This window comes from Ictidomys tridecemlineatus, chromosome 10 (genome assembly GCF_052094955.1).
Source record: "Ictidomys tridecemlineatus isolate mIctTri1 chromosome 10, mIctTri1.hap1, whole genome shotgun sequence".
NCBI lineage: Eukaryota > Metazoa > Chordata > Mammalia > Rodentia > Sciuridae > Ictidomys > Ictidomys tridecemlineatus.
The window spans coordinates 43,110,482-43,138,444 of NC_135486.1; the positions used below are offsets into that span (position 1 = coordinate 43,110,482).

The following is a 27,963-nucleotide window of genomic DNA, read 5'->3' on the forward strand; positions in this document are numbered from 1 at the left end:
ACTACTCTCCAGCTGCTTTTACTTTTTCTTTTGTTTTCAGAAACTTGACTAAAATGTGTTTAGAGTAGACTACTTTGGGTTTATATCATTTTCATTAATTTTCTTGAGATTCTTGATTGAAAATATTTAGTTAAATTTTAGAATTTTCAGACATCATGTCTTCAACTGTTTCAACACACCTGTCTTCCTTACTCTTTTTTTTCTAAGACTCTCATGACCTGAAAGTTATATCCCACAGGTCCCTAATGCCATGTTCATCTTTTGTTTCACTCCATTTTATTTGTGCTGTTTAGATTGGGAAATTTCTATTGTATTACATTCAAGATCACTAATCCTTTTCTTTGTGTCTTCCATTTTGCCTGTTGTTCTTAGTCTACTTATTTATTGATCTTATCCATTGAGGGTTTTTTTTTTTTTAAATTCCAGTCATGGAATTTTTTAATTCTAAAATTTCAACCTGGTTCTTATTTATATCTTCTATTTCTTTGCTGAGACTATATTTTTCTAGTGTGTTCCTGTTATAGTTTAAATCTAGAATGTCCCACAAAAGCTCCTCTATAGAGTATTTGGTCTCTAATCAGCAATATCCAGAGGTGAGGCTTTTAAAAAGGAAATGATTGGATCATGAGGGCTCTAGCCTCATCCATGGGTTGATGAATTTGATGGACAATTCCAAGTTATGGAATCAGCTCAGATGCCCTTTGAAAGATGAATCAATAAAGAAAATGTGGTATATGTTCACAATGGAGTTTTATTCAATCACAAAACTAAAATTATGGTATTTTCTGGTAAATGAATAGAATTAGAGAACATCATACTAACTGAAATAAACCAGGCTCAGAAACTCAGCAGTTGAATATCTTCTCCCATATGCAGCAGCTAGACCAAAATAAGGGGGGTGGGAAGGAGAATTAAACCAATGAAAATTAAAAAGAGATCAGCAGAGCAGACCAAATGGATAGGCGAGGAGGAAGCATGGATGGGAAAAGGAAGAAACAGTGGGATGGGACTGAACAAAGTGCTATGTACACATATGAATATACTACAGTGGATTTCATCTTTCTGTATATCTATAAAGTACCACTTTTTAAAATTCTATATAAATAGAAGGAAGACCAGTAGAGTACCAGAAGGAAAGCAAAGGAAGGGAAAGGGGAGGAAAAGGAAGAAGAAATGCAGCAAATCATATTTTATGCATGTATGATTATGTCAAAATGGGCCCACATATTATGTATGTACTTCATTAATAAAAAAAATTTAAAATAAAAAAAATAATTTGAATAGGATAGGTACAGTGACACATGACTATAACCCTAACTACTCAGGAGGTACTGAGGCAGGAGGATTTTCAGTTCTGAGACCAAACTGGATAACTTAATGACTCTGTTTCAAAATAATATAGATAGATAGATAGGTAGATAGATAGATAGATAGATAGATAGATAGATAGATAGATAGATAGATAGATAGATAGAAAGGACTAGGGGTATAGTTCAGTTGACTAGCACCCTTGGATTTAATCCTCAGTAATGTCAAAAGACAAAAATAAAATGTCAAAATTTGAATGGATTATTGGAAAGTAGAATCTTCTTGGATAAAGGAGGTCACAGGGGGCATGCCTGAGCAGGGTTTCTCTTATCTCTGGCCCCTTCTCTACTCCATTATTTCTTACCTAGCTATCATGAACTGAGCAGCATTCTTCTGCCATTCCCTTCCACCATGATGGTCTTTCTCACCTCCAGCTCAGAGCCATGAAACCAGCTAATCATGCCCCCAAACCTCAAAAATTATGAGTCAAAATAACTCTTTTCTCCTTTGTCTATGTTTGATACTTTGGTCACAGTTCTGATGGATGCTTTAAAATCCTACAATTCTAACTATCCTAACTTCTTTTTATCATGTTAGTGCTAATTTTGTTTATTCTTTTTTTCTCTTCTTAGTTCTTCATAAATGATTCTTTTTTTCTTTTTACTGAAACCTGTACATTTTGATGTCAAAAACTCTGGATCTTTGGAAAATCTCCTAAATTTCTTGTTAGGCCTTTCAGCGAATAAAAAAGGAATTCTGTCTTGTATTGTCAGTTAAGATGGAAGCCAAGTTTTCCCACTGATACTCAGTGAAAGTGAGTCTTCCTGTACAGGGTTAGAAATTCTTGCTCTTCACTAGATCTCTTAGGTTACCTATATAACTGATAGGGAAAGGCCTTTCTCTATATCAAGAAACCCTCAAGGGTTGTTTGGATGAACAAATAACATCAAGGTCCAGAGAGGATCCATATTTTAAAAAGTCATTGCTTTGGCTCACCCTTCTACAATTCCTCTCAAGAATTAGACCCATCATACAAGAGGTAAGGGAAAGGACCTAAAGCTAGAAATCTGCTGGAACAGTCTGAACTGGCTTGTAACAGCACATTAGAGAATGTCTTTTTCAAATTCCATATTCAATGATATCTCATTAGTAGGTTGAAATTGACCAGAGTGGAATTTTTTTTTTGCCTGGAATAATCCATTCCTAAATATTTGTGAAGATCTACCTCCAAACTGTCTACCACTTCATTGAAATGAACTTGAAATATAAATTGGGGTTCAGAAAAGTTTTACTCTTACTTCTTGTAAATACTTATACTTCCATCTGACTTGTGGGATTGACAGAAAAATCTGCTCTACTTGAATTCACATGGGTTTTGACAGTTAGTTAGGTTTTTAGTGCATAATCTTTCACTACTCTATACCAAGCTTACATAAACTTACATCTTCAGTGAGAAAAAAGAACTGTCCTCTAAGTGACAATTTTACATGATGCTAAGATTATTTAATGACCATTCTGAACAACAATCTATGAGATAATGAGGTCAGTATGCTGATAGAGGTATCCTGTGCATGAATCTGTCACAGAGAAGAGCAAGGGCAGCAGAGAAAAAAAATATATTTTGAGGAGAGTGAGGGAGAACTCTGTAAATGGACAAGCAAGTTTCGGAAACTCTAAGCAGCACAGTCACTAAGGCAACCTAGAGAAACGAACAAAGCAAGTTATACTTTTAAACTTGGCCCTCTGGTAGGAGGAAGATTACCTCAGAAGAGTCATGTCGACATCTCATACATGCTGGGATAATAGCAGCAAGTCAGCCATCCTACCTGTAGGAGAATCCCAGTCCACACAAGCTTTAAATTCACTTTGGAAACTGGCTGGTGTAAGAGTGATTGCTCTGTTCCAAAGAAGGAACTCACTTTGTGTACCCTCAACCCCCAGGATATAAGCTGCTACAACAGCCACAGCTGGAGCCCATTTTGATTTATTTAGCCCTGGCAGTGGGTCCCTTCATACTGTCAGAAGTCTGGGCATGGTACACACCTCACTAAGTGGAAAACAACCCCTCATCATCCTACAGCTTCAGGATCAGTGGCTGCTATAGTTGTATGCTCAACTCCTACTCAAACTTACTTAATAAAACTAGCCCACAGCATTGAGAATGAAGCTATAGTGCAAAGTCTTAGTTTCACTCATTCCTGCTGATCGGGAGCTAGGAAATATCCCATCTATGTTCCACAGAGTTCCAGGAACACATCAACCAGAAGCCCCATCCCCTGGCTTTATCTGCATTCACTGAGTGGAAACTAGGAAAGGTCCACTTTCCAGTCTATACCCTTGGGACTCCAATTGCTGGTGTGAAAAAAACAGCATTACCCATGTTTGTTCTTGGGGACCAGGGGAAAATTCTGTTCTTGTCCTATAACTCCAGACCCATGGCTATCAATGACACAAACCTTGTAACTACCTGCACTTTATTAAATGACCTAGGGACATTACCAATCATAATACACAGCTCTGAACCACCGATAACAAATCCATAATCCTGGTACCACCCATACTCAAACCACAAGACTTAGTGATGTTCTACTTTATAGCCCACAGACTTGAGATTTCAGATGCTGGTACCCAAAGTGCTGACATTACTTGTGCTTGTCCCTTGGGATATGTGGAAGGTACCCTCTGGGCATCAGAGCTCTATGAAAGGAGATAACAATACTATAAGCTCCAGCAGCAATTTTAGTCACCCCTGCAGTACCTAAGGACAGTCCCTTTAGTTTTCTACAAACTCAAATCTAAAGTTACTGGTATCATAGATATGAGCATCACCTGTTGTTGCCCCCCACCCTACAGTCTGGGGAAGGTCCCATCCCTTCCTAGTACCACAGGCCTAGACATCTTCCACATTCATCTGATGTATTAGGGAAGGTCTCTTTCATATTATATATCATAGGGATCAAGGTTGCTTGTATCATAGCACTTGGTTTCACCTGTGATTGACAAAAGGGACCTCGGAACATATAACCAAGACTGTGGCAGATGCCTCCTCAAGCACCAATGTCAGAATACTCAACCCTGAGGACACATACCTTTAGAAGCTATAGGTACCACAAAGTCACATAACTACCTTCATAAACTGTTGTGGTCTAGAGGCACTGAGAGACCTCGTTAACATCAAAGATGAATAAATCACACAAAAACTATATTTCTGAGCTTTCAAGCTTCACTCTAACCAAAAGCAAAGTGCCTACCCAACTGACATCCTATTTTTTAAAAAAATCCTATAAAAGCTACTCCATAAAATTAGAAGGGCAAACATTATATCAAATGCACAGGCATCCACTCAAGGACATGAGAAGAAACATGAAACATGACATTTTCAAAGGAAAACAGTGATTCTCCAAAACTGAATCCTTATTTTAAGGAAATCTATAAATGCCTGAAAAAGAATTAAAAATAGCAATCTTAAGTCTGTGAGATGAATAATAATTCAGAGAGACAATACAAAAATATAAGGAGAAAATTTTAGTATATATATGAGAAATTCACTAAAGGGATTGAAGTCACCAAAAAAGAACCAATCATTAATACTGGAGTTAAACATCAATCAGTGAAATTAAAGATACACAGTAGGCTACAAGCAGTCAGATGAATTTTTGAACTTGAAGACACATCTTTTGAACTAATACAGTCAGATAAAAAGAAAAAAAATATTAAAAAGAATGAAGAGGGGCAGGGGTTGTGGCTCAGTGGTAGAGAACTTGCCTTGCACTGGTGAGGCACTGGGGTTTGATCCTCAGCATCACATACAAATAAATAAATAAAAATAAAGGTTAAATTCTTTAAAAAGAAGGAAGAGGAGGAGGAGGAGAAGGAGGAGGAGTAGAAGGGGGAGAAGAGGAGGAGAGAGAGGGAGAGGAGGAAGAGGAGCAGGAGAAGGAGGAGGAGGGGGAGGGAGAGGAGGAGGAAGAGGAAGAGAAAGAGGAGGAGGAGGAGGAGGAGGAGGAGGAGGACACAAACTTTACGGGACAGTGTTAAGTGAACAATTATTTGCACTATAGTAATTCCAGAAGGTGAAGAAAAGGGGAAAGACACTGAAAGCCTATTTCATGAAACAACAGCTGAAATTTCCCAAAATTTCAAGAAGATGTGGACATACAGATACAAGAAACTCAAAAGACTCCAACTAGATTTCACCAAAACAGACCTTCACCAATGCATATTATAGCAAAAATGTCACTTGGACATGACAAAAAGAGAATGCTTAAAAAGAGAGAACACAGAATAAAGTCATATAAAAAAGAATGCTCCTTAAGACTTACAGCAGATTTCTTAGCATCAAGCTTAGAGTACAGAAGAAAATGGAATGGTGTATCCAAAGTACTGAAAGAGGGCGGGGCACTGCCAACCAAGAACCAAGTATTTTATACCTGATAATATTACCCTGCCAAAAAAAGATGAAAAAAAGTATTTCCCACATGCGCAGAGATTGAGGAACTTTATCTCTACAAGACCAGCCTTATAAGAAATGTGTAATGGAGTTCTATACTAGAAACAAAACAATGAAAACCATCAACATGAAGGCACAAATATTCAAAACTCACTAGTAGAATGTATACATGAAATAGAGAAAAGAACCAAACCCAAGTATGATAGAAGACTACCGAATTTAAAAAATGATAGCAATAATAAGAGAGAAAGAAACCAAATACATGCAAAACAAGCAGAAAACAAGTAACAAATGATAGAAGAAAATTTAAACATACTAATAACAACCTTGAATGTAAAATGAATTAAATTCACCAATCAAAAGACAGATTCAATTTTGCAAAATAGAAATTTGCAAAGTAGATGTTTCCTTCACATGAATGTGAGTGAAATGAAACAATTTTTGAGGTCGAGAAAGGAAAAGGAGGTCTAAGAATCAAAAACGAAGAGAAGGGAATGATAAAAAGCACAGAGAAGCAGAAAAGCAACTCAGAGATAAATATGAAGCAGTCTATAATTTCAACCTCAGTTCCCCAGAGGGAGGGGGAACTTGATTCACCAGCTCAAGGCAAGCCTACAGAGTACAGGTGAACCCCAAGGATAAACTAAGAACTAGCAATCTTAACACAGAAGAAACCCACAATTCCTTCAAGACTTAAATCCAGAGCATGGAACTGGGCTGAAAGTGAATCCTTCTGGATTGCAGACTAGATATGGAGAAGAAATCCAATGAATCACTCTCCATTTCTCAGAGTGCTCTAATGAAAACCATGTTGGAAGAGGGAATGGCTATTATTGGGGACTGAGATATATAGATCAGAATACTCAGAACACTTACAATTTAGGGTCCCTAGGAATACCCAATTGCAGAGACTGGATGGAAGATGGTAAAGATAGTCATGAAGAAGGGAAATCCCACTGAGAAGTTTAAGTAGTAGGTAACTTGGGCTACAGAGGAAATGGTCGTCAGAGGCACCACCATCTGTTCCAAGGAGTGTGGACCCATCACATGTGTTTACTAGAGGGCCAGGACTGAAACCACTAAGATGTGGGTTGGTAGGTTGCTTGGTTCCTGGGGCTACCCCCTCCAGCACAGAATTCATGGGTTTGTTTGCTTCTCCCATTCCCCAATATCTTTGGGGTTACAGGTCACCTTGGCTATTTACTATGCCCTAAGCTTCACAGACTGGTGGGAGGTGGTTGGGAATGAGTGGACACCTGCCTGGCTCATGTCATGAACTAGCTGGGCTAGACATAACTCCAGATACTTACTCTCTCTTCTCTCTTCCCCTGGCCCCAGTCTGTAGAGTGAATGCATCCCTGGTGCAGACAACATACAATTAACCCAGAGGGAAATATGGAAAAGGGTTCTGCCTACAAAGAATGAGTTTTTTGGAGGGAGCAGAGATAACATCCAAAAAGGACCCAGTGCCAAGTTAATACCCAGGATGATTACCTGGAAGATTCCAATATTATGCATCCCCAAAAGAAATGTCTCCAACCCTAGCATATCAGGAAAAAATATTTTTGGACTTGTTTTTCTTTCTTTCCTTTTCTATTTTTCTATACTTTTTTATTCTTTAATTGAACTTTTGTCTCTTACTTTCTTCTCACTTTCCCTTTCCCTTCTCTTTCTCATTTTCTTTCCTCTTTTTAAGTCTTGCTTCTTCTGTCTCTTCCTCCCTTGTTCCCCTTTTTTAATTATTTTGTTATTATTAATTATACCTTTATCAATTTTTTAACTTACTAATTTTTTTCTATATTATTTTCCCCTTTATTTTCTTTTATTATTGCTGGTAGTTTAGTTTTGGGTTTTAAGTGGTTTTTAGTATATTTATACATTTGGTTTTCTTTACCATAGTTTGTATTTTCCTCTGTTTGGTACTAGGGATCCAGTTCTCAAATTTTTCCTCTGTTTGGTACTAGGGATCCAGTTCTCAAAGAACAGCTAACTCATTAAGAACACCCTAACATAAAAGCGAAAAATATCCATCCCAATAGATGCACAAATCTCAACATATAAACACACATAAAGGTAAATTACTGGAACTGACTCCAAAATATCAAAGTAAAGGAAATTCCTGACAGAATTCAAAATATTGCTGAAATTATCAATTACTCCAAAGAATATACAAATAAATAGCTGGATAAATTAAGGAAAATAATAAAGGATATGAAAGAGACATTCATTAAAATCATGGAGAATCTGAAAAAAGTCAAGTGGATATCTTATAAATAAAAAGCTCAGAAAATCAAAAAGCTCAATTGAAAGCCTCACAAATAATATATATCAAGTAGACTAAAGAATATCAGGCTTGAAGACAAGGTGCATGAACTAGCATTTATTTCAGACAGTAATGAAAATAACAAGAAACTGCAAATAGAATGTGTAAACACTCTGGATCAACATTAAAAGACCAAACTTATAACTTTTAGGTTTAGAGGAAGAAGTAGAAGTACAGACTAAAGGCACAGAAAATCCATTCTGTGAAATAATATTAGGAAATTGCCCAAATCTTGGGAAATATATGGAAAGCATGATAAAGAAGAAATTTAGAATCCCCAAAAGACATGATTAGAATGGAACCTTCCATGATATATTATAATTAACTGTCAAGTGTACAGAAACAAATAAAGAATATCAAAAGTGCAAAAGATAAGTGTCAAGAATTGGTCACCTATAAAGGCAAACCTCTCAGAATAGTAGCAGATGTCTTAGTAGAAACTCTAATGGTCGGACAGGCCTAGAATGATGTATTTCAAGCTCTGGGGGGAAAAACCCCACAATCCTTGATTACTATATCCACCAAAATAATCCTTCATAATTGAAGAAGATGAAATGAAGACGTTCCGAGGTAAGAATAAACTATAGGTATTCATTACCCACTAAACCAGCATTGCAGAAGATACTTAAAAGAATCATGGACACAGAAGAGGAAAGAAGACAAACTTAAACAGGAAAGCACAGAAAATAATAAACCTTATTAGAAGAGAGGAGAGGGGAATTATAATGAGCAAAGAATTACACATGGTTAGTTTAGTAAACCAATAAACCTCTGAGATGAATAAGGAAGAAAAATTAACATGGATCATTCAAAAAACAACCAGAAGAAAAGTAACAAAATTACAGGAACTAGTACAATGCTTTTTATAATAATGCTGGCTTATAAATGGTCTTAATTCTACAGTTAAAAGACACAGACTAGCTGGATGAATTAAAATTAAAACAAAACAAAACAACAACAACAACAAAAACAATTGTTTTCTGCGTGCAAGAAACTCACCTCACTGGCAAACACATACACAAGCTGAAGCTAAAGGAATAACAATAATATTCAAATCAAATGGAATCTGAATGCAAACAGGAATAGCTATAATTCTATTTAACAAAATAGACTTCAAGGCAAAATTGATCAAAAAAGACAAGATCCACTACATATTAAGGGTGCAATTCTTCAAGAAAAAATGATTATCAACATATATGCACTGAATGTTAGAGCACCTAATTTTGTAAAATAAAAACTACGGGACATAAAAGGAGAGAGGTAGGGCCTAGGATAATAATGATGAGTGACTTTAAGACTTCATTCTCATCAATAGATAGATCTTCCAGGCCAAAAAATCAACAAAGAAACATCAGAGTTAAATTACATTATAGATTAAATGGACTTAACAGACATCTACAGAATATTACTTTCAACAGCTTCAGAATATATGTTCTTTTTATCACCAAATAAAACTTTCCCCCAAACATTTCATATTTTAGGCCACAAAGCAAGTTTTATCAAATACAAAAAAGGAAATAATTTGTTTCAACTCATGAAATCATAACTGAATGAGATTAGAAATTAACAGAGAAACTAGAAAAATTATACAAACAAATGAAAATTGAACACTATACTTTTGATTGGACAGTTGAGTCACTGAAGAAATCAGGGGAAATATAAAAATTCTTAGAATCAAATGAAAAAGGAAATGCAACATACCCCTTCCTCTGGATATAGTGAAAGAAGTTCTAAGAGGGAATTTACAGGTATAAGTTCCTATATTAAATTAACAGCCAGACATGATGGCACATGTCTGTAATCACAGTGACTCAGGAGGCTGAGGCAGGGAAATCACAAGTCTGAGGCCAACCTCAGCAACTTAGAAATTCCCTGTTTCAAAATAAAAACAAACAAATAAAAAGGGCTAAAGGTATAGCTCAGTGGTAGAGTGCTCCTGGATTCAAGTCTCAGTATTACAAAATAAATGATTTTTTTAAAAAAACAGAGATCATAAATAAGTGATCTAATGATGCATCTCACAGTCTTAAAAAAGAATCAAACCAAATCCCAAATCAGTTAAGGGAAAAGAATAATAAAGATCAGAGAAGAAATAAATTAATACAGTATAAAATTATATTATAAAGAATAGGTGAAATTGAGTTCTTTGAAAGAATTAACAAAAATGAAAAGCCATTGGACAAAGAACCTAAAAGAAAGACAGAAAATAACAAAAAATAAATAAAATCTGTATTTCAATGTGACATAGAAGAGTATGAAATTCCCATTACATAAAAATCATTGATAGAAACACTTTTTACCCTAGTTTTATTATTACACATTATATACATGTATCAGGTTACCATAATGTACCCCATTGGATGTACAAATATTATGTTTCAATGAAATTTTTTTAATCTATGACATCAGGGCTCAGGTAGACTCTCTCTCTTCACTCCTCCAATATTTTTTTCAATAAATATTTATTAGGTGCTATTATTTGAGACAATTCTGTTTATGTTAGAGTAAGTAAACAAATTAACAGAGACTATAATAAAAATAACATGGAGAGATGTGAAAAACAGTGACTTGACAGTGACTTATTGTATAATTATTTGTTAAGTAGAGATTTTTTTTTAATTTATCAAAATTTGAATTGTTGCTTCAATGACAAGCAAGACAACTGTTCTGAAAGTTCATGGTAGATATATAAAGATAAGGTATATGAAGATGCAGTCAGGATTTACTAATCCATAATAAATGATGGTACTATGACTTTCTGAGCAAATAGCCCTTTGATAGCATAAAATAAAAATAGTTGAAACTGTCATTGTTTATTCTTTTACTCTTCATCTTTTTAATGAAGCATATGATATCCTCTTATTAACATATTGTAGTTACTCTTAGGGCTTTAAAATTTATATTTTGCCTTAGTTTATATTTTTCTTTTATAGTGGAAAAACAGTTTCTCATGCATGCTCAAAGTTATATAACAAATGTGTTTTTGTCTTGAGCTTATTATGTTTACAAAAAGTACTTGTAACTAGATTGCAGTTTATGCTCCTCGCCACTGTATTCTAAATTATTTATAACAGAATATGTAATTATTAAAAATTAATAGAATGGAATTGCTTTTTCAAAACATATTTTTGTTTAACTATTTTCAGAATTTTCACTAAGAACAGATAAAAACTTTAGCTAAAGACACCCCTTTAAATATGGAGCTTCTGCTTTGGCTTGAGATAGGATATAAGGAACCAAGTTAGTTTGAATCTACATTTAAGTAGGTATATATCAATATTTGTAATAGAGGTAATAAGAATATTTAAAAACCATAAAAATTCATTGAAATTTCATGTTAAGAGAAAAATTGGAATAAGAAAATTAGAAGTAGGATTCCATTTGGATATTCACATAAATGACTTTGCTGTACTATCTTCCATGGAACTTTGGGGAAATTTCTTATTTATTAATCATTTATGAGTATTAATTTATCAACAATTTCAGATATATTCTTGGTTTACTTTCCAGTTTACTTGGAACTCTCATCCTCCAATTTTGTGACATTTGAAAATTAAAACTAAAATGAACCTTTTTAGTAGTGCCATATTTCATGTCTTATGATAAACATTGCACAAGATCCCTCCTTAAGTGAGAAAGGAGCTCTATAAAATGCAAACACAAACAGAGGACTTCTTGGAAAATATGGTCTTCCATTGCACAGGGGCCATATCTCTCAAAAGTACTTTCTGGAAAAGAAAGTAATTCTTTATCTTCAATATGGACAAAAACTCACCAGATCACAAAGGAGGCTCCTGTTTCTAGTGCCAGCTTTATCACAATCACAGGATTTGCAAACGTCAATGGCTGAAGGATCTGCACCCACTGGTCGGAAAAAGTAATCCTTGCACAGTTCACAGTTCCTCCCTGCATCGGAGAAAGGTTATGCATTGTGACTTCCAATTCATTAAAATCAGCTGCATAATTCAAAATTAAAGACTGTATTCCTTTGAGAGAATTCTATAATTTTCGGGACGTCCATTTTAATGCACCTTTCATCTCTACCTGCCAATTTAGTGATCCAGAGCATATGAAACAATGAACCTGTTACAAACTGTGCTTTCCTTCATTAAACTCCCATCTGTTATATAATACCTCACTTCTAAAAAGCTATGCTTTGTAAGGATCCATACATTTTAAAAGAATTTCTTTCAAAACTTAAAACTTTTCTTCTATGACCAGGCTCTTCATCTCTACCAAATAAGAGAAATTTCTACTTGTAGTAGATGATACTTATATAGTTAGAAGTAGGAAGGTAGCATTAGATATATTTTACCAAAACTCAATCTTGTAAAATTGGAGACTTCTCTTAATGCAATTGATTATTCTATAGTTAACATGATTAAAAGTAAATGCTTCTGTTAGTGGTCATTATTTTTCATTCAAATATCCAAATAGAAATTTAATATATTTGGATATACCAAGTAATATTCCTATTAAATGTTAGAATAGTCTTGCCATTTTTTAAATATGGAAAAAGCCCTAAAAGAATGTGAGTAGCATATGAGACAGCAGAAATAAACTCATAGCTATTGATTTTCTTTTTAAACATTATGCACTTTGCTCAAATATTGCTTAAAATGTCCCAATATTAGACTACAGAAATAAATGAAAATTCACTTTTATGGATCCTGGTTATGGACTAATTAAATGAATTTATAATGTTTCTAAAATATTTCCATTTGTATATGCCGATGGCTCCCAAATCTTCCTTCAATCTAGAAATCTCTCCTTTATTTATCATCCAATAAATATTTATGAAGCGATTGCCATGTTGCAAACATTGTCCTAAATACTGAGAAATGTAGTAGTAAGCAAAACACACAGCATCCATTTCTCATCACAGAACTTTCTTCAGTCTAGTGGGTAAAATCAATCTTAAATGAGTAGGAATAGATATACACTTCTCAAGAGTGAGAAGCCTAAGTTACCACTAAAGAATATGGATGATTCTGATCTTTTCTGAGGCACCATAAAAGGTTTAGAATAAAGAAACTATAGGACTATTTCCACCTGCCCACTAGAGTGTTCTTCCTATAACTCTTGGACACACACACTGAACATGTCCAAAACAGTACTTGGCATCTTCTCTCTTAGCTTGATCCTCCTGAATCTCCTAACTTGATGGGCAATGCCAACATGGACTCTACTGCTCAAGCAGGAAGCTTAGGTAACAATATTGACTGGTATCAATCTTCCTTGAACCTATTTCCTGCTTACAAAATGCTCTCCTTTTTCAGTTCTAAATGTGTCTTGGTTACACTTCTATCAATATCTGTTTAAATGTATCTCACCATTATTTCTGACCTGGGCAATTATAGCACACAACTGGTTTTTTCCAAACCATTCCTGACCTTCTCCAATCCATCCTCCACTGGACAACCAAATGGATCTTTGAAAAACACAAAACTGATTACATCCCTTTCACATGTAAAACCCTTAAATGTCATCTTATTGACCTTGGTACCCTCAGTGATCTGACTTCCCTACCTTCCTTCCTTTTTTTTTTTTTAATCCACCAGCGATTTCTCCTCCCAGTTCTCCAAAGTTGTCATGTTTCAAGCTCCTCTAGGCCATTGCAGATGTTTTCCTTACTGGCTTCCCCACTTGATTAACTCCCATTGCACTTGCCATGTCCTAGCACTCATAGAACAACTTTGGAATTGTTCCTTGAATAGTCTGCCTTTCCTACTATAGAAAAACTCAAAGGCAAGAAAATCTATTATCTTATTCATCTTCATATCCCTAGACCTAGCCAAGTCCTTGTGAAACCTTATGCCACCATCTAATAAATTCATTCATGCTTCACAGCATCAATTTCAGATCCATCACACTTGGGCCATGATATTTAATAAATTCAGATGCTGCCTATTTCTGTTTCTAACATACTGCCCTTCAGAAAATAGTAATTTTCAATGACTAGTCTAAATGTTTTAAAACAGGAATTTATCACTTTCTGCATTTAATTAGTATTTTACAAAAGAGTATTCCCAGATTACCATTTTTTCCATGCCAAGTCTGAACGAATGTAAACATCCCCATGTGAGAGAAAACAGACATAAGGAAGGTAAAAGTGACAAAAGAACACTTGTTTGGGGATTTTTTTCTTCAAACTAAACATTTCTGAATTATCAAAATGTATTTATGATTCAAACAGTGTGAACCCTTTAAAAAAATTTTCCTGGGTTGAGAGTGTAGCTCAAAGATGAAGCACTTACCTAGCACATATGTGACCCTGGGTTCAATCCCTAGCACCATAAGAAGAAAAAGAAAGAAACTCTTGCAGAAAAGATATAGTTCAGGACAAGAGTGCCATTTGGAATTAGGGAAATTTGATGAAACAGCTTTGGTTTTCAAACTTCATAGTATGTAAGCCCATACTTACATAAGATAACAATAAATAATGTGCATTGTTTATAGGTGCAAACAGGCTTCAGGGGCCAAATGAGCAATTTACCATTTGCTGGTTACCTGTAGTGTTATGCTGGCAGGCATCACAAACTCCTCCTCCTCCTCTCTGGTGCTCAAGAGGAAAAGGATCTACAGAGGCATTGTAATGGCAGCTCCTAGAATGGCCATTGCACTGACAAGGTTTACAATTGAAAGCATGAAGTTGATTGCCTCTGCGGAAAGGCTTGTCATTATATAGTGGCAGGCAGCGATCACACTGGAACAACAAAATCATACAAGAACAATAAATATCAGCTCAGATTTTTTTCTATTAATAATCTAGTCTTTCTCACCAAATGGAAAGCTAATATTCATTATTTAAAAGTCAAGGATCACTGTATTTGAAAATGTTTATATGTCAGAAAAAAAATTCATTATAGCCAAGAGTTACGCTTGTTTCAAAATTTTTAAAAAATGTCGAAACACTAAAAGTTCATAAAAATAGGAAAAGAAGAACTTAAATTATCACTATTTGAGATCGACATGATTCTATACCTAGAAGACCCAAAAGGGTCTACAAAGAAACTACTAGAACTAATAAATGAATTCAGCAAAGTGGTAGGATATAAAATCAACACGCATAAATCAAAGGCATTTCTGCATATCAGCAACAAAACTTCTGAAATGGAAATGAGGAAAAACACCCCATTCACAATATCCTCAAAAAAAATAAAATACTTGGGAATCAACCTAACAAAAGAGGTGAAAGATTTATACAATGAAAACTACAGAACCCTAAAGAGAGAAATAGAAGAACTTAGTAGATGGAAAAATATACCCTGTTCATGGATAGGCAGAACTAACATTATCAAAATGGCGATGTTACCAAAAGTTCTTTATAGGTTTAATGCAATGCCAATCAAAATCCCAATGGCATTTCTTGTAGAAATAGATAAAGCAATCATGAAATTCATATGGAAAAATAAAAAACCCAGAATAGCAAAAGCAACTCTAAGCAGGAAGTGTGAATTAGGCGGTATAGGGATTCCAGATTTCAAACTATTCTACAGAGCAATAGTAACAAAAACAGCATGGTATTGGTACCAAAACAGGCGGATGGACCAATGGTACAGAATAGAGGACACAGAGACTAATCCACAAAATTACAACTATCTTATATTTGATAAAGGGGCTAAAAGCATGCAATGGAGGAAGGATAGCATCTTCAACAAATGGTGCTGGGAAAACTGGAAATCCATATGCAACAAAATGAAACTGAATCCCCTTCTCTCGCCATGCACAAAAGTTAACTCAAAATAGATCAAGGAGCTAGATATAAAATCAGAGACTCTGCGTCTGATAGAAGAAAAAGTTGGCTCTGATTTACATATTGTGGGGTCGGGCTCCAAATTCCTTAATAGGACACCCATAGCACAAGAGTTAATAACAAGAATCAACAAATGGGACTTACTTAAATTAAAAAGTTTTTTCTCAGCAAGAGAAACAATAAGAGAGGTAAATAGGGAGCCTACATTCTGGGAACAAATTTTTACTCCTCACACTTCAGATAGAGCCCTAATATCCAGAGTATACAAAGAACTCAAAAACTTAAACAATAAGATAACAAATAACCCAATCAACAAATGAGCCAAGGACCTGAACAGACACTTCTCAGAGGAGGACATATAATCAATCAACAAGTACATGAAAAAATGCTCACCATCTCTAGCAGTCAGAGAAATGCAAATCAAAACCACCCTAAGATACCATCTCACTCCAGTAAGATTGGCAGCCATTATGAAGTCAAACAACAACAAGTGCTGGCGAGGATGTGGGGTAAAGGGTACACTTGTACATTGCTGTGGGGCTGCAAATTGGAAATTTGGAAAGCAGTATGGAGATTCCTTGGAAAGCTGGAAATGGAACCACCATTTGACCCAGCTATTACCCTTCTTGGACTATTCCCTAAAGACCTTAAAAAAGTGTACTATAGGGATACTGCTAAAAGTTCATAACCTAAATTATAACAGTAAAGGAAAACCAAAAATAATAAAACTAATGTTAATTTAGTACTTTAAAACATTACACATCTGGAAAACCAAGTTGCTTTATTTCTTTGCAAAAACTTCATCAACAGTACTTTGAACAATGTTGCCCTCTTGTACCTTACCTTATTATCCTAAATAAGCATTTTTTCCCCCTGTGTTTGGTGTATTGTCATTCTCATTCCAAAATTTGGAACAGCTTTCAACATTTTGACATTTGTGATTTTAGTGTTGTGAAACAACCCTGAGAATTGCTGTGATGTAGTGATTTGGCTAGCATTACTTCCTCTGGGGTATCTTCACCTTATTCTTTGCATGGCAACCACTTTCCTCACTGATGGGAATTTCACTCTCTCTAAGGAGCCTGGCTGTACATCTAGAATTTATAAAAGGGCAGCAGTGATTAACTTTTTTCTTATAAATCCACTAAAGTTCAATTTGAATTTCACCTCCAAATTTCATTCTACACAATGCTTTAATTTTTGTCAGCCAGTTCCCTTGCAGTGAAAGATGGTGTTTGTCAAGTGTCACAGGAGTACATCACTAACAAAAAGGTGACACACTCACATGATTCTCTGTCTGTGAATAAACTGGTTCTGAAGGTGCTATGACCAGTCCAATATACTTCGAAAGAAGAGCTATAACTAGTCATTAGTTATAACTTGTATCTCTTATAAGTTTCCACAGTAATTTGTGGATTGAAGAGCCAGCAGCTAAGTGTGTGTATGTAATAAAAGTTTAAAAAAAGAAATAGAAAAATTATTTGACCACCAAGTCCAAATATTAACATGATATAATTCCTTTTCAAACTTGCATGTATACCTTTTGTATTTTCAAAATTTGTACTGTGTACCCCATATTTTAGGTATCTTGTATTTATTGCATTATTTATCATGTTTTCCACAAATAACTCTTTCAATCATTCTGCAATTATTACACATTCAATTTTTCTCCACACTTATTTTTTGGGGGGAGTGTCAATGTATCTGAGTATTTCCTTAAGAAAATTGTAAGGGATGAAATCATATTATCAAGTAATAAAAACATTTTTATAGATTTTGTTAAATATTCCTTTTAGAAAAATTAAATTTTACCATATTAAAATTATCTCTTCATTATTTTGATTTTTACAAAAGTATTAATCACTGTTGTCTTTTATATATAGTATATCTTTGATTACTAGTGAAGCCAAATATTCCTTATCTACGTTTTGGTTATACAGTACATTTTTTTTAAAAGCATTAATTTTTCTTTCACATATTCATTTTAATTATTGATTCTAAAGTTCTTATCAGATACTACAATTTTCATTTTTACCTATAAAACAATGGATATTTAATTCATAATTTTCAAAATATTGATTTTTTCTACCTTATTGGACAATTTTTTCTGAATAATAGTTGATGTGGTATAGTGGTAATGGAGACTATTTGGTTTTTTTTTTTCTGACTTTAATTCAAATGTCTTTAATGTTACAACTTTTATAATTATGTTGACTATTGATTTCAGGAAGACAATTTTTACACATTTTAAAGAAGAAATATCTATTGCAAAACAAACAAGATGCCATTATTTAAAAAGGAATACATTGTATTCAATTCTGATTCTTCAACCTGTTGAACTGACAAATCATATAACCAATTAGTAGATTAAATGGAATCTATACCTGCATTCTTAAGATAAACTCAACATCATAATGGTAAATAATGCTAAGTGAAAAATATTATTTAGAGAACTGCACATATTCTCATAAATGAGACTGCTCCATGTTTTTATAAGAATTATTAAACTAATTTGTCAACTTTTAATCATGATCAATACATATTTGTATTTTTAACCTTCATTTTAATGTCTTGATTATCTGAAAATTCTCCTTTCGTGCACACTCACACAAACCTATTATATTTAGCCAAATTACATTGCATATAAAGTATGATTACTTCAAGATGAGATTTTTAAAAATAGAATAACTAAATAAACACCAGAATTTCTGAAAATGTTTTCCCTATACTTCATAAAATACTTTTTTGTTGTTGTTCTCACAGTGCTGGGGTTTGAATCTAGGGCCTCAAGCATGATAGTTAAGCACTCTACCCACTGAGGTACACAGCCCTACTGTGCATTACTGATGTCAGTGTGACTTCCCAAAGCACTCAGTGCCAGTGTTACCTATTAAATTACAAACTAGGAACATCAAACTACATAAAAATCATGTTTCCCTGTCTTTCCATAAAAATTGTCTTTTGCTCTTCAAAATTGTTAAAACTATTTTGATATTAGGACAATAAAGAGTATTCTATGATATTTAGTAACAAATATTTACTATTTTAGAACAGTTTGATATATTTCATAATCATTATTGGAATAAAGTATAGTGCAAAGCATTTTTGCCAGTTTTTACTTATTCCCCACTGATCCACAGTTGGACCATTTTTTCCTTTAATATTCTTAAAGGAGGAAAGAAAGAAAAAGAACTTAATTGTCCAGTGTATTGCTGTTTAATGGTATTCTTAAAAATTTAGCATGGAAACAAAGTGAAATTTTTCTACTTAACTGAGGAGAAAAAGATAATACAGATGTTACATAAATATTAGGTAACATTTTCACATCAAGCAAATGTCACATTATATTAATGAGGTAATAATGCACACTATATTTTGGTCAATTTAAAAGTTTATGTAATATTCTTTTTGGAGTGATAAGAATTCTTTGTCCCTAATACCATTCCTAACCTTTTGGGCTTTGCTTCTCCCACAGTGCTCTATGAATACTTGATCTTGCTTCTATTGCTTTGAACTGAAATGACTGATCTACTTATATGTATTTTTCAGGACATACAAGTTATTGACTTTTATACTTCTTATGTCATTCACACAATAGGAGCATAATAGACAATTGCTGAACTGTTAACTGAAAGTTACATCTAATCAATGATATTTATGTCCAGAGAAAGCTGTACTTGAAAGAATTTAGAGAAGACACAATGGACCCAATTCACAAACAAGGTAATAGCTATATGAAGAATTCGTACTTGGCTGTGATAAGATTATTTGCAATAAATCACCACTCACAGATATAAATTCAAACTCATTTTACAAAAGAAAGTTATGCTGCCAATCATTAGGACATTTTCAGCTATAAATCTTTGGCTAAAAAATATTTAAGAAGAAGAAATGACCCCTTTAACTGTTTCCTCACCATCAATAACCAAAATAGACATTATTATTGCGGTATGTATATAGGGGACTGTATGACCAATGTGATTCTGCAACCTATACAATCAGAAAAATGAGAAATTATACCCCATTTGATTCAAATGTATGAATTGTCAAGATCATTGTACTGTCACGTGTAGCTAATAAAAATAAATAAATAACCATAAGCAAATCCAATTTATATCATAGATTCAAAAGTTAAGAGTTCTCTGTAGGCTACAAACCACATAGCTTGGTTCAACAACTAGTGCTGTCACTTCCTAATATTAAATATTACACATTGTAAAAGGGCCACTGTGAAAAGTAACATGAAATACATACCATCAAGCCTTAGAAACTATAGTAAGCATTTAAAATTGGTTGCTTCCATGAATGGGTAAAGAAGCTCTGGTAGATATACAAAATGGAATATTATTTAGTCATAAGAATGAAATCCTGTTATTTTCAACAACATAAACAGAACTAGAAGATAACATATTGAATGAAATGAGTCAGGCACAGAAAAGACAAATACTGCATGTTCTCACTTATATGTGGAAACTCAAAAGTTGAACTCTTTATTCTGTACCTCTATGAGAGGTACAGAATAATATAAAAGTCCCCAGAATCTGGAAGAGGGATGGAAGGAAAAAAACCTAAAGAATATAAAAGCACAGTCAATAAAACAAATGATTTAAGAATATAAAGGCACAATCAATAAGACAAATTATTTATGTTTATGCATAGTAAATATGGTTAATGACAATTAATTGCATACTTTAAATAGCTAGTAGAGGGGATTTTGAATATTTCCAACACAAAAAAAGTGGTAAATATTTGAGGGAACAAATGTACTAATTACTCTGATTAGATATTACACATTGTATATGTGCAATGAATTATCCTACTAGATTTCATAAATATGTACAACTATATTTTTAAATGTTTCTAAAAATGAGTAAAATGAGTTATCTAATTGGATTCTCTAGGTCTTGGGGTGCATAGTATACCACATCTGATTTCTATGCTTTGACTTGCTAGCCTGTGTTCTTGTGAAATTACCTGAATCTCTTTTTTTCTTCTTCTTCTTTTCTGATCCAATAAAATGGGAGTGCTAATTCTGGCCTCATGAGTTGTTTTAAAAGCTAAGCACTTGTCAAAATATCTGTCACACAGTTGGCCTTCAGTAAACATTATCTATTGCTCTATTGCATCCACAGCTGGAAACTAAGGAAGTTAGATAATATGGGCAATGTCATTGGACAATTAGTCCTTGAATTCACTTTACCTGTATGAATATCAGTGTATTCATGTCTATTTTCCTCAGCTTTTTTGCTGCTATGACTAAATGACCTGACAAGTACAATTATAGAGGAGCAAAAGTTTATTTGGGGGCTCACAGTTTCACAGGTCTCATTCTCATTATGGGTGGAGGAAGAGTGTGGAAGAGGACAGCAGCTTATGAAACTACCAGGAAGCTGAAAGAGAGACTCCACTTGCTAGATACAAAATATATACCCCAAAGGCATGCCAACAATGCCAGTCCTCCAGCTACACCCTACCTGCCTTTGGTTACCACTCAGTTAATCCTTATCTGAGGATTGACTCATTGATTGAGTTATGGCTCTCATAACCCAATCATTTAACCTCTGAATGTTCTTACACTGTCTCACACATGAGCTTTATGGGGAACACCTAATATTTAAACCATAATAATCTCTAAAAGGAAAATAATTCAACATCTTATTAAGGACAAAATAATATTAGGATAAGGGGTAATATTTAAATAATACCCAAAACAAATCCTGGCAGATGTTATACATTCAAAATCTGGAAATTACAAGGTAGAAGAAGAAGAAAGAGGAAGAGGTAAAAATGCAATGCAGTTTTTAAGATAATATATGACTGTCAATAATATATAACTGTCCTTATGAAATGAATTATCAGTAAACATTGAGAATGGACTGAGATCATAAATGTACTGGTATATGATCTGTGTGGCTGAAGTGACCTACAGAGTGCAGCAGGAGTAATTTATGACAAAAAAAAGATGAACAAAATTTATTTTTGGTTAATTTTAACATTTGTAGGTATGACTACCAAGGAGGTTTTATCGATACCTACTTCCTAGGGGCCATCAGATATCATTAGGGTCTAACCAATACTTTTATAGTAACCATAGGTATGGGAGAGATATGTTCTAATGGAAGAAATGGGAGAGAAGATGAAAACTCACTTTCTGACTCCTCAGATTTGAAAGAGAGAAATGAGCTCATTAAATTTGCTTCTCCAGCTCAATTAGCCATGCAATCATCCTTATTTCCAATATTTTTAAAACTTTAGTCCATTGTAAAACTTTGACCAAAGGCAAAATTTTACTATAATGATCCTAACTTGTTTTTTTGCCTTTTTCAAAATATTCTTATTGAAGAATTTGTTTACCGAAGGGTGATGTTTTTATTTTTCAAGTTGTCCTCTCTTGAATTAAAGTTGGTAGAAGTGATATGGAACCTGTGGCCCTGTCACACTGATTACAGATGCAGTTTGTCTTCTACAAAGCAACTGCTGGCTGTTTGAATTTGGGATATTGCCTACATGAGTTAGTGGAGCAAATCCAGCAAAAGCATTCCTTTGATATTTCTGTGAAGACAACATTTTTTTCCTTTTTAATTATGATCTTTATAAAAAAAAACTGTCATTGGAGATTTTTATTGTTACTAGCAACAGAAAAGCCACTATCAAAAAGCCTTATTTTAAATAAGAGTGGACTAAATGCTGTATCAGTGCTCCAAATACACAATCCTGGCCTCCTTAATGTTCAAAATCAAAGAGGAATTGTGCTGCTGACTTACTGAAGTGGATTTGGTCCTACTGACTATTTGTTACTAAAATTTGCAGGCCTTCTTTTTGTGTAGAATTTTTAACAACCTAGGAAAATATGAGCAATATGCTAAGTTCTGGAAGTTTATAGTTATCAGTTTACAACTTTAAGATTGAGATTTTTAAAAATTATTATAATGCCAAGATAACAGGAATTTCTAGAGAAGATCAGTGCAGACACTGTCCCTAGAAGGGCGGTTTGTCTATGAGCAACATATGTGCACATTCCACTGAACCCACACATTCCACTGGACATTCAGGAAGGTAAGATTTAAAGCTCTTTGAATTAGATTTTTTTAAATGAGGTGTTTACAATAGCCAAAAAGGGAAAAAAAGGAAATAAAACTAGGCATATGCTTCAAAGTAAGAAAATGGTTTTCAAACATCATGCTTAAAAGAAATATAATCCAAACATTTATATAGAGAGAATAATATTCATAGTGTAGTTTGAATTTTTAATCCAAGCTTTGAATACACAGAGTATAATCCTATTTTCTAGATAAAGATGGATTCATCTATGAATATAAAGATACAACTTTAAGAAGAGAGAGATGACACACATTTATCTACAGTAAGAATAATATAAGATACAAAAAAGTACATAAACCAAGAGTACTTGCCAAGGTTATCTATCAGTAGTAGGGTTAAAAATGACTTCTACTTTTAAAACTATTTTCCCACAATGTGCATTTAGTATTAATGTAATAAAATTGAGAACAAATAAAATGTAACTGTATGGATGGTTACAAGAATATTATATATCATTTGCATTATTTGTGTGTAACATTTCACTACAAAAAGCTTAGAAAATTTAAATGTTCCAGTTTTAAATTATACACAGATGATAAACTACAGGTAAAACAATTCTCTTTTCAAGTAAAAAATATAGGGTGAAAGAGTTTATCAGTTATCACTAAGGTATAGGATTTTTAAAGATTTTTTTCAAAACAACGAGATTAATATATAGAAGAACAGATCTTGAGAGATGACTTCCTTCATTTTTATTTTAAAATATGATTGAAAACATATACAACTAAATGACTCACTGACATCGATTCTGGCCTTTAATCCCAAGGATAATTCTATGCTATTATCATATTGTATTTTTTTTTTACAAAGACAGATAAAAGAGAAGGGATAATTTTGTAGTTGACCTTTTGACTGTAAAGTTTCATCAAGCTGTAAAAATTTGACCACATAAGTGTGTTTTTTCACAACTCCTTTCAGACAATACACCAAGATCTATGACAAAATGGAAGAAATAACAATGGGTGAAATATGAGTAGTTTTGGAATATTTATAATTTTCATCTTTTTATATCAATCATTGTACTATTTCATTGAAAATATAGAAAAGTATATGTCTTATATCTTTGCAATTCCTGAAGCCATCAGTTTTCTATTTAATGTTTCTCTCCTCTCCAGTTGATCATTTGTCACTTTTAATTAGGTTTCAGTTTGTTCTGTAACAACTGGATTCCTCCAATATATCCCTGGATGCTCAAATTATAAGATTAGACAATAGCTCTATCAAGGTCAAGGACCTTTATCACTGATTCCTCTAATGGCTTTCATTTTGATAGCTTCTTAAAAGCTACTAATCAACTATACTACGTTGCAGCCAAATACTTTGACATATTCAGGTAGAAAAATCATTGAATCTAGAAGACACTGATGAAATTTATGTTATTACTTTATATTCTACTAATACACAATGACATTTCTCTCTTCTTGGTCATGGGTTCTTTTGTTACTATTCTTTCAAAGATAATACATAGGCCCCAAACCATTTGTATTTACTCCTATCAATCTCAATTTTCTTCATTTATTTCTTAATATCTTCAAAATTACAGAGAAAGTACAAATTGACACAGAGGAAAACGTAAGGTAATTTAAGAATAGGAACAACCCATTTATTCAGTCACTTACTCAACAATCTTAAATGCTTACTGTATAACTTCAAAGAAAGGAGAAAGAAAATCTCTTAGTCAAAGATACATAAAATCCATTGGAGCAAAGGAGGAGATCTTCCCGCATGGTACTGACAAGGGAAATTCTTCATGTGTAATGGACTCAATGACTTTTGGAATCTTCAGTTCATGATGATAATAACCAGGAGCATTAACCACAACTTGACTAGTCCTCAATATTTACAATAAAAAATTAGAGAAGAATCTGTTTTTGTTTATTTACTTTTGTACCAGGAATTGAGCGCAGAGGTGCTTAACTACTAAGCCTTAGCCTCCCAAGTCTCTGGGATTATGGGTTTGTGCCATCACATCCAGCAAGAAGCTCTTTTCAAATTATTTTTGTTGAATGTATCAAAGTATTTCTAAACATTTTTAAAAGTCACAAGAATTCCCAAGAACAGTAAACAAATGAAATAATCTTTTTTTCCCTTAAGTCTGCAACATTCAATATGAGCTAAAACTTTAGGGGCACAAAGGAAAACTATGGAGGCTGCCTCATTTTGTTAAACATTTATAGAGAAAACAGTCTTTCATTTTCACCTTTAAAATCATTCCAATTATCACAGTAATAATAGCTCATTTACTTACCAGTTTTCCCTATTAAACCCCGAGCTTCCAGAAGCAAGCACTAGATTTTAATGGTCGGAGCATAATACCTAAAATATTGCAATTGTTCAATAAATGCATACTGAAGTAATGAATTAACAAATGAATGGATTAATGATTGAGTAAATAAATGGATGAAGGAGGTAACAGAGAGAGTGGGAGAGAAAAAAATAATTTACCTTCTATTCTCAGTAATAAAATAGGCACGAATCTCTCTTCCTAAGTAGTACTTCCAATGTCATAAGATTAGCTAAGATCTATGGTGTCAGGCCTCAGTGCTTCACCATGAACTGACTAAATCTTTTCAACAACTATGAGGTAGGAGTTACTATGAACCCATTTTTTCAGATCAGAAAAGTGAGGCATGGAAAAAGAAATTAATTTCCACTACAATGTAAACTAGACAGTAAAAACTGTAGAGGACCGCAATGTTTGATATTTTTTTTATTCATTTCTATATTCCCAATGCCTTCAAGAAGCTCTTGTCCAACTTAGGCTCTCAATTTATGTATCTACACTTTCTCCTTCAGAGTCCTTACTCCTAATGGCCACATTACACTGGCTCCATGGATTTAAAATTTAAAAAAAAAAAAGTTCCCTGGAGGAGGGAGGGGTAAGTGGATTCTCTATATAGCTCAGTTTATCTTTACTTTTTCCTAAGAGTATAATCTAGATAAAATAGCCCAGGACCCCACGGATGGCATCATTCCACTCCTGGCCAGAAAATTCTGAGAGGCATCAGTAGCCCCTACCTATGTGGGAAGGGAAGGAAAGCAATCTGCTTATATGTGAGCCATTGCAGTAGGCTCACTGTTTGGAGGTCTGTGTAGTGCTACTTACTGAACTAAACGAGGTCATTAGTTTACCCATTCCCAAGCGGCCTAAACAAATTGGGAACCTTCTAAAAATCTTCATATTTTTTTCTCTTATCAGTAAAAGCCAGTCATACATGTTAGAAGTTACAAGATCCTAAATTTCAAATAATAGTAAATTTTTTTCAGGCTCTAATTATGGTTTCTATTTATTTATTTATCTATCTATCTATCTATCTATCTATTTATTTATTTATTTAGATGTAGCAGCTCAATTTTAATTCAAATGATATCTTTTTAGTTTATACCTACACCTATGTACAACTATTACGTACTAATCAAAAATTTAAAATATTATTAGAGGTGAAAATACTAACTAGCCTTATTTGATGATTATACACTGTATACATATGTAAAATTATCATGTGGTATCTTATACATTTGTATAATTAAAATTCAAAATATAAAAATATAGTACATATATGTATATATAAAATGACCAAAGTATATTTTTCCATTTATTGTTTTAAAGTGAATGATCTAATAAAATCTTTACACTTTTGACAATTACAGGACTTTACCTTTTGAAATTTTTTAACTGAAACATAAAAATTGTACATATTATTGGGTTATCAAGTAGTGTTTTGATATATGTATGCATTGTATAATCTTTAAATCTGATTAAACACAGTTATCTCTTGAAACATTTTTCATCTACTTATGGTTAAAACAGTCAAGATCCTTTCTTTAGCTTTCTAAAGTACATAGCAGTTACACATAGTTAGGATCTCATCTTAACATAACTAGCAGTTAATGAAATAGTAACATAAAAGTTTAAAGGAAAATGCAATAGCATGAATTTTTACCTATGAATTGCTGTATAATTTTAATTAGCAAACCCAAAACAATCACCATATTTTTACATTGAGAAGATAGAAATGATGATGTATTTATCTTTCAATGACATATTTCTCTTAGTAATTGTCTTTTCCCTTTCTAGGAATTCTTATATAATATATCCAGAAATGATGTACTTACCCCTCTTTTAGGTACCAAACTTATAAGCACAAACTATATACCTGCTAATAATATTGTACAATATTGATCAGACTCAGGTAATAATAATCATAAATACTTCACATATTGGCCCATCTGGCAATTCAAATAGTAATATGTGATAGCTACTGTTAAAAAATTTCTAATCCAAGCAATGGATAATCTGTAATTCTATAGGAAAAGTAAAATTAAAAATTAAAAAATCGTGAAACAAAATAAATTTTAATAACACGTGAAACAAAACCTGATGTGAAAACACAAAACTAGGCAAAATTAGTTTATACTGCTTTGTTTTATTACCGATATATAAATATAACTGATATCAAGCTACTTGTAAGCACAAGTTCTTGACTATATGCCTGGTAATTACAAATCTCTCTGACTAAAGGCTGAATGAGGCAGAACCATTTGCAGGAGAGGCCCTGGAGTCTTACTGGTTAATCTTGAGCAGTCTTTGTTTAGTATTGGATGTCTTTTTTGGACTGCTTGCTTTCTTTATTCTTTCTCTTTAATTGTATACTTGTTCTGAAAACTAAATAGAAAAAAAAATACAGGTAGACACACTAGGTTTCCTAGAAGGATGACTTCATGATTCGATCATTTGTGAATAATGGCTTAGGTAAAACCATATTATTATAACCATAATAACTTAACCCTATAGATATTCCAGAATAAATATATATATATATATATATATATATATCCAGGAATAGAGATCACATTTGTAAAGGATAACCTACACTATTCTACAAAGGAACTCAAAGAAGAAAACATGAATTCATTATATTAATATGTTCTTTACATGCAACTGTTCAAAATAATATATGTCATACAAACATGAATTCAGAAATTTAAAAGTACAATGAATGAAAACTGTCCTTTAAGATTCAC

The 27,963-nt window shown here is 33.3% G+C and overlaps 1 protein-coding gene across 13 annotated transcripts in view; it reads right to left on the reverse strand.

The window, feature by feature from the left end:
* The window catches only part of Ush2a (usherin), a 738,328-nt gene that overhangs the window by 602,722 nt on the left and 107,643 nt on the right, over positions 1 to 27,963 (reverse strand). For all 13 annotated transcript variants that reach the window (XM_078022812.1, XM_078022814.1, XM_078022813.1 and 10 more), the window contains exons 10-11: positions 14,592 to 14,787; positions 11,857 to 11,987 (exon numbers count right to left, since the gene is read on the reverse strand). In XM_078022812.1, the coding sequence (XP_077878938.1) occupies positions 11,857 to 11,987; positions 14,592 to 14,787 (327 nt within the window). The remainder of the gene's footprint in view (positions 1 to 11,856; positions 11,988 to 14,591; positions 14,788 to 27,963) is intronic.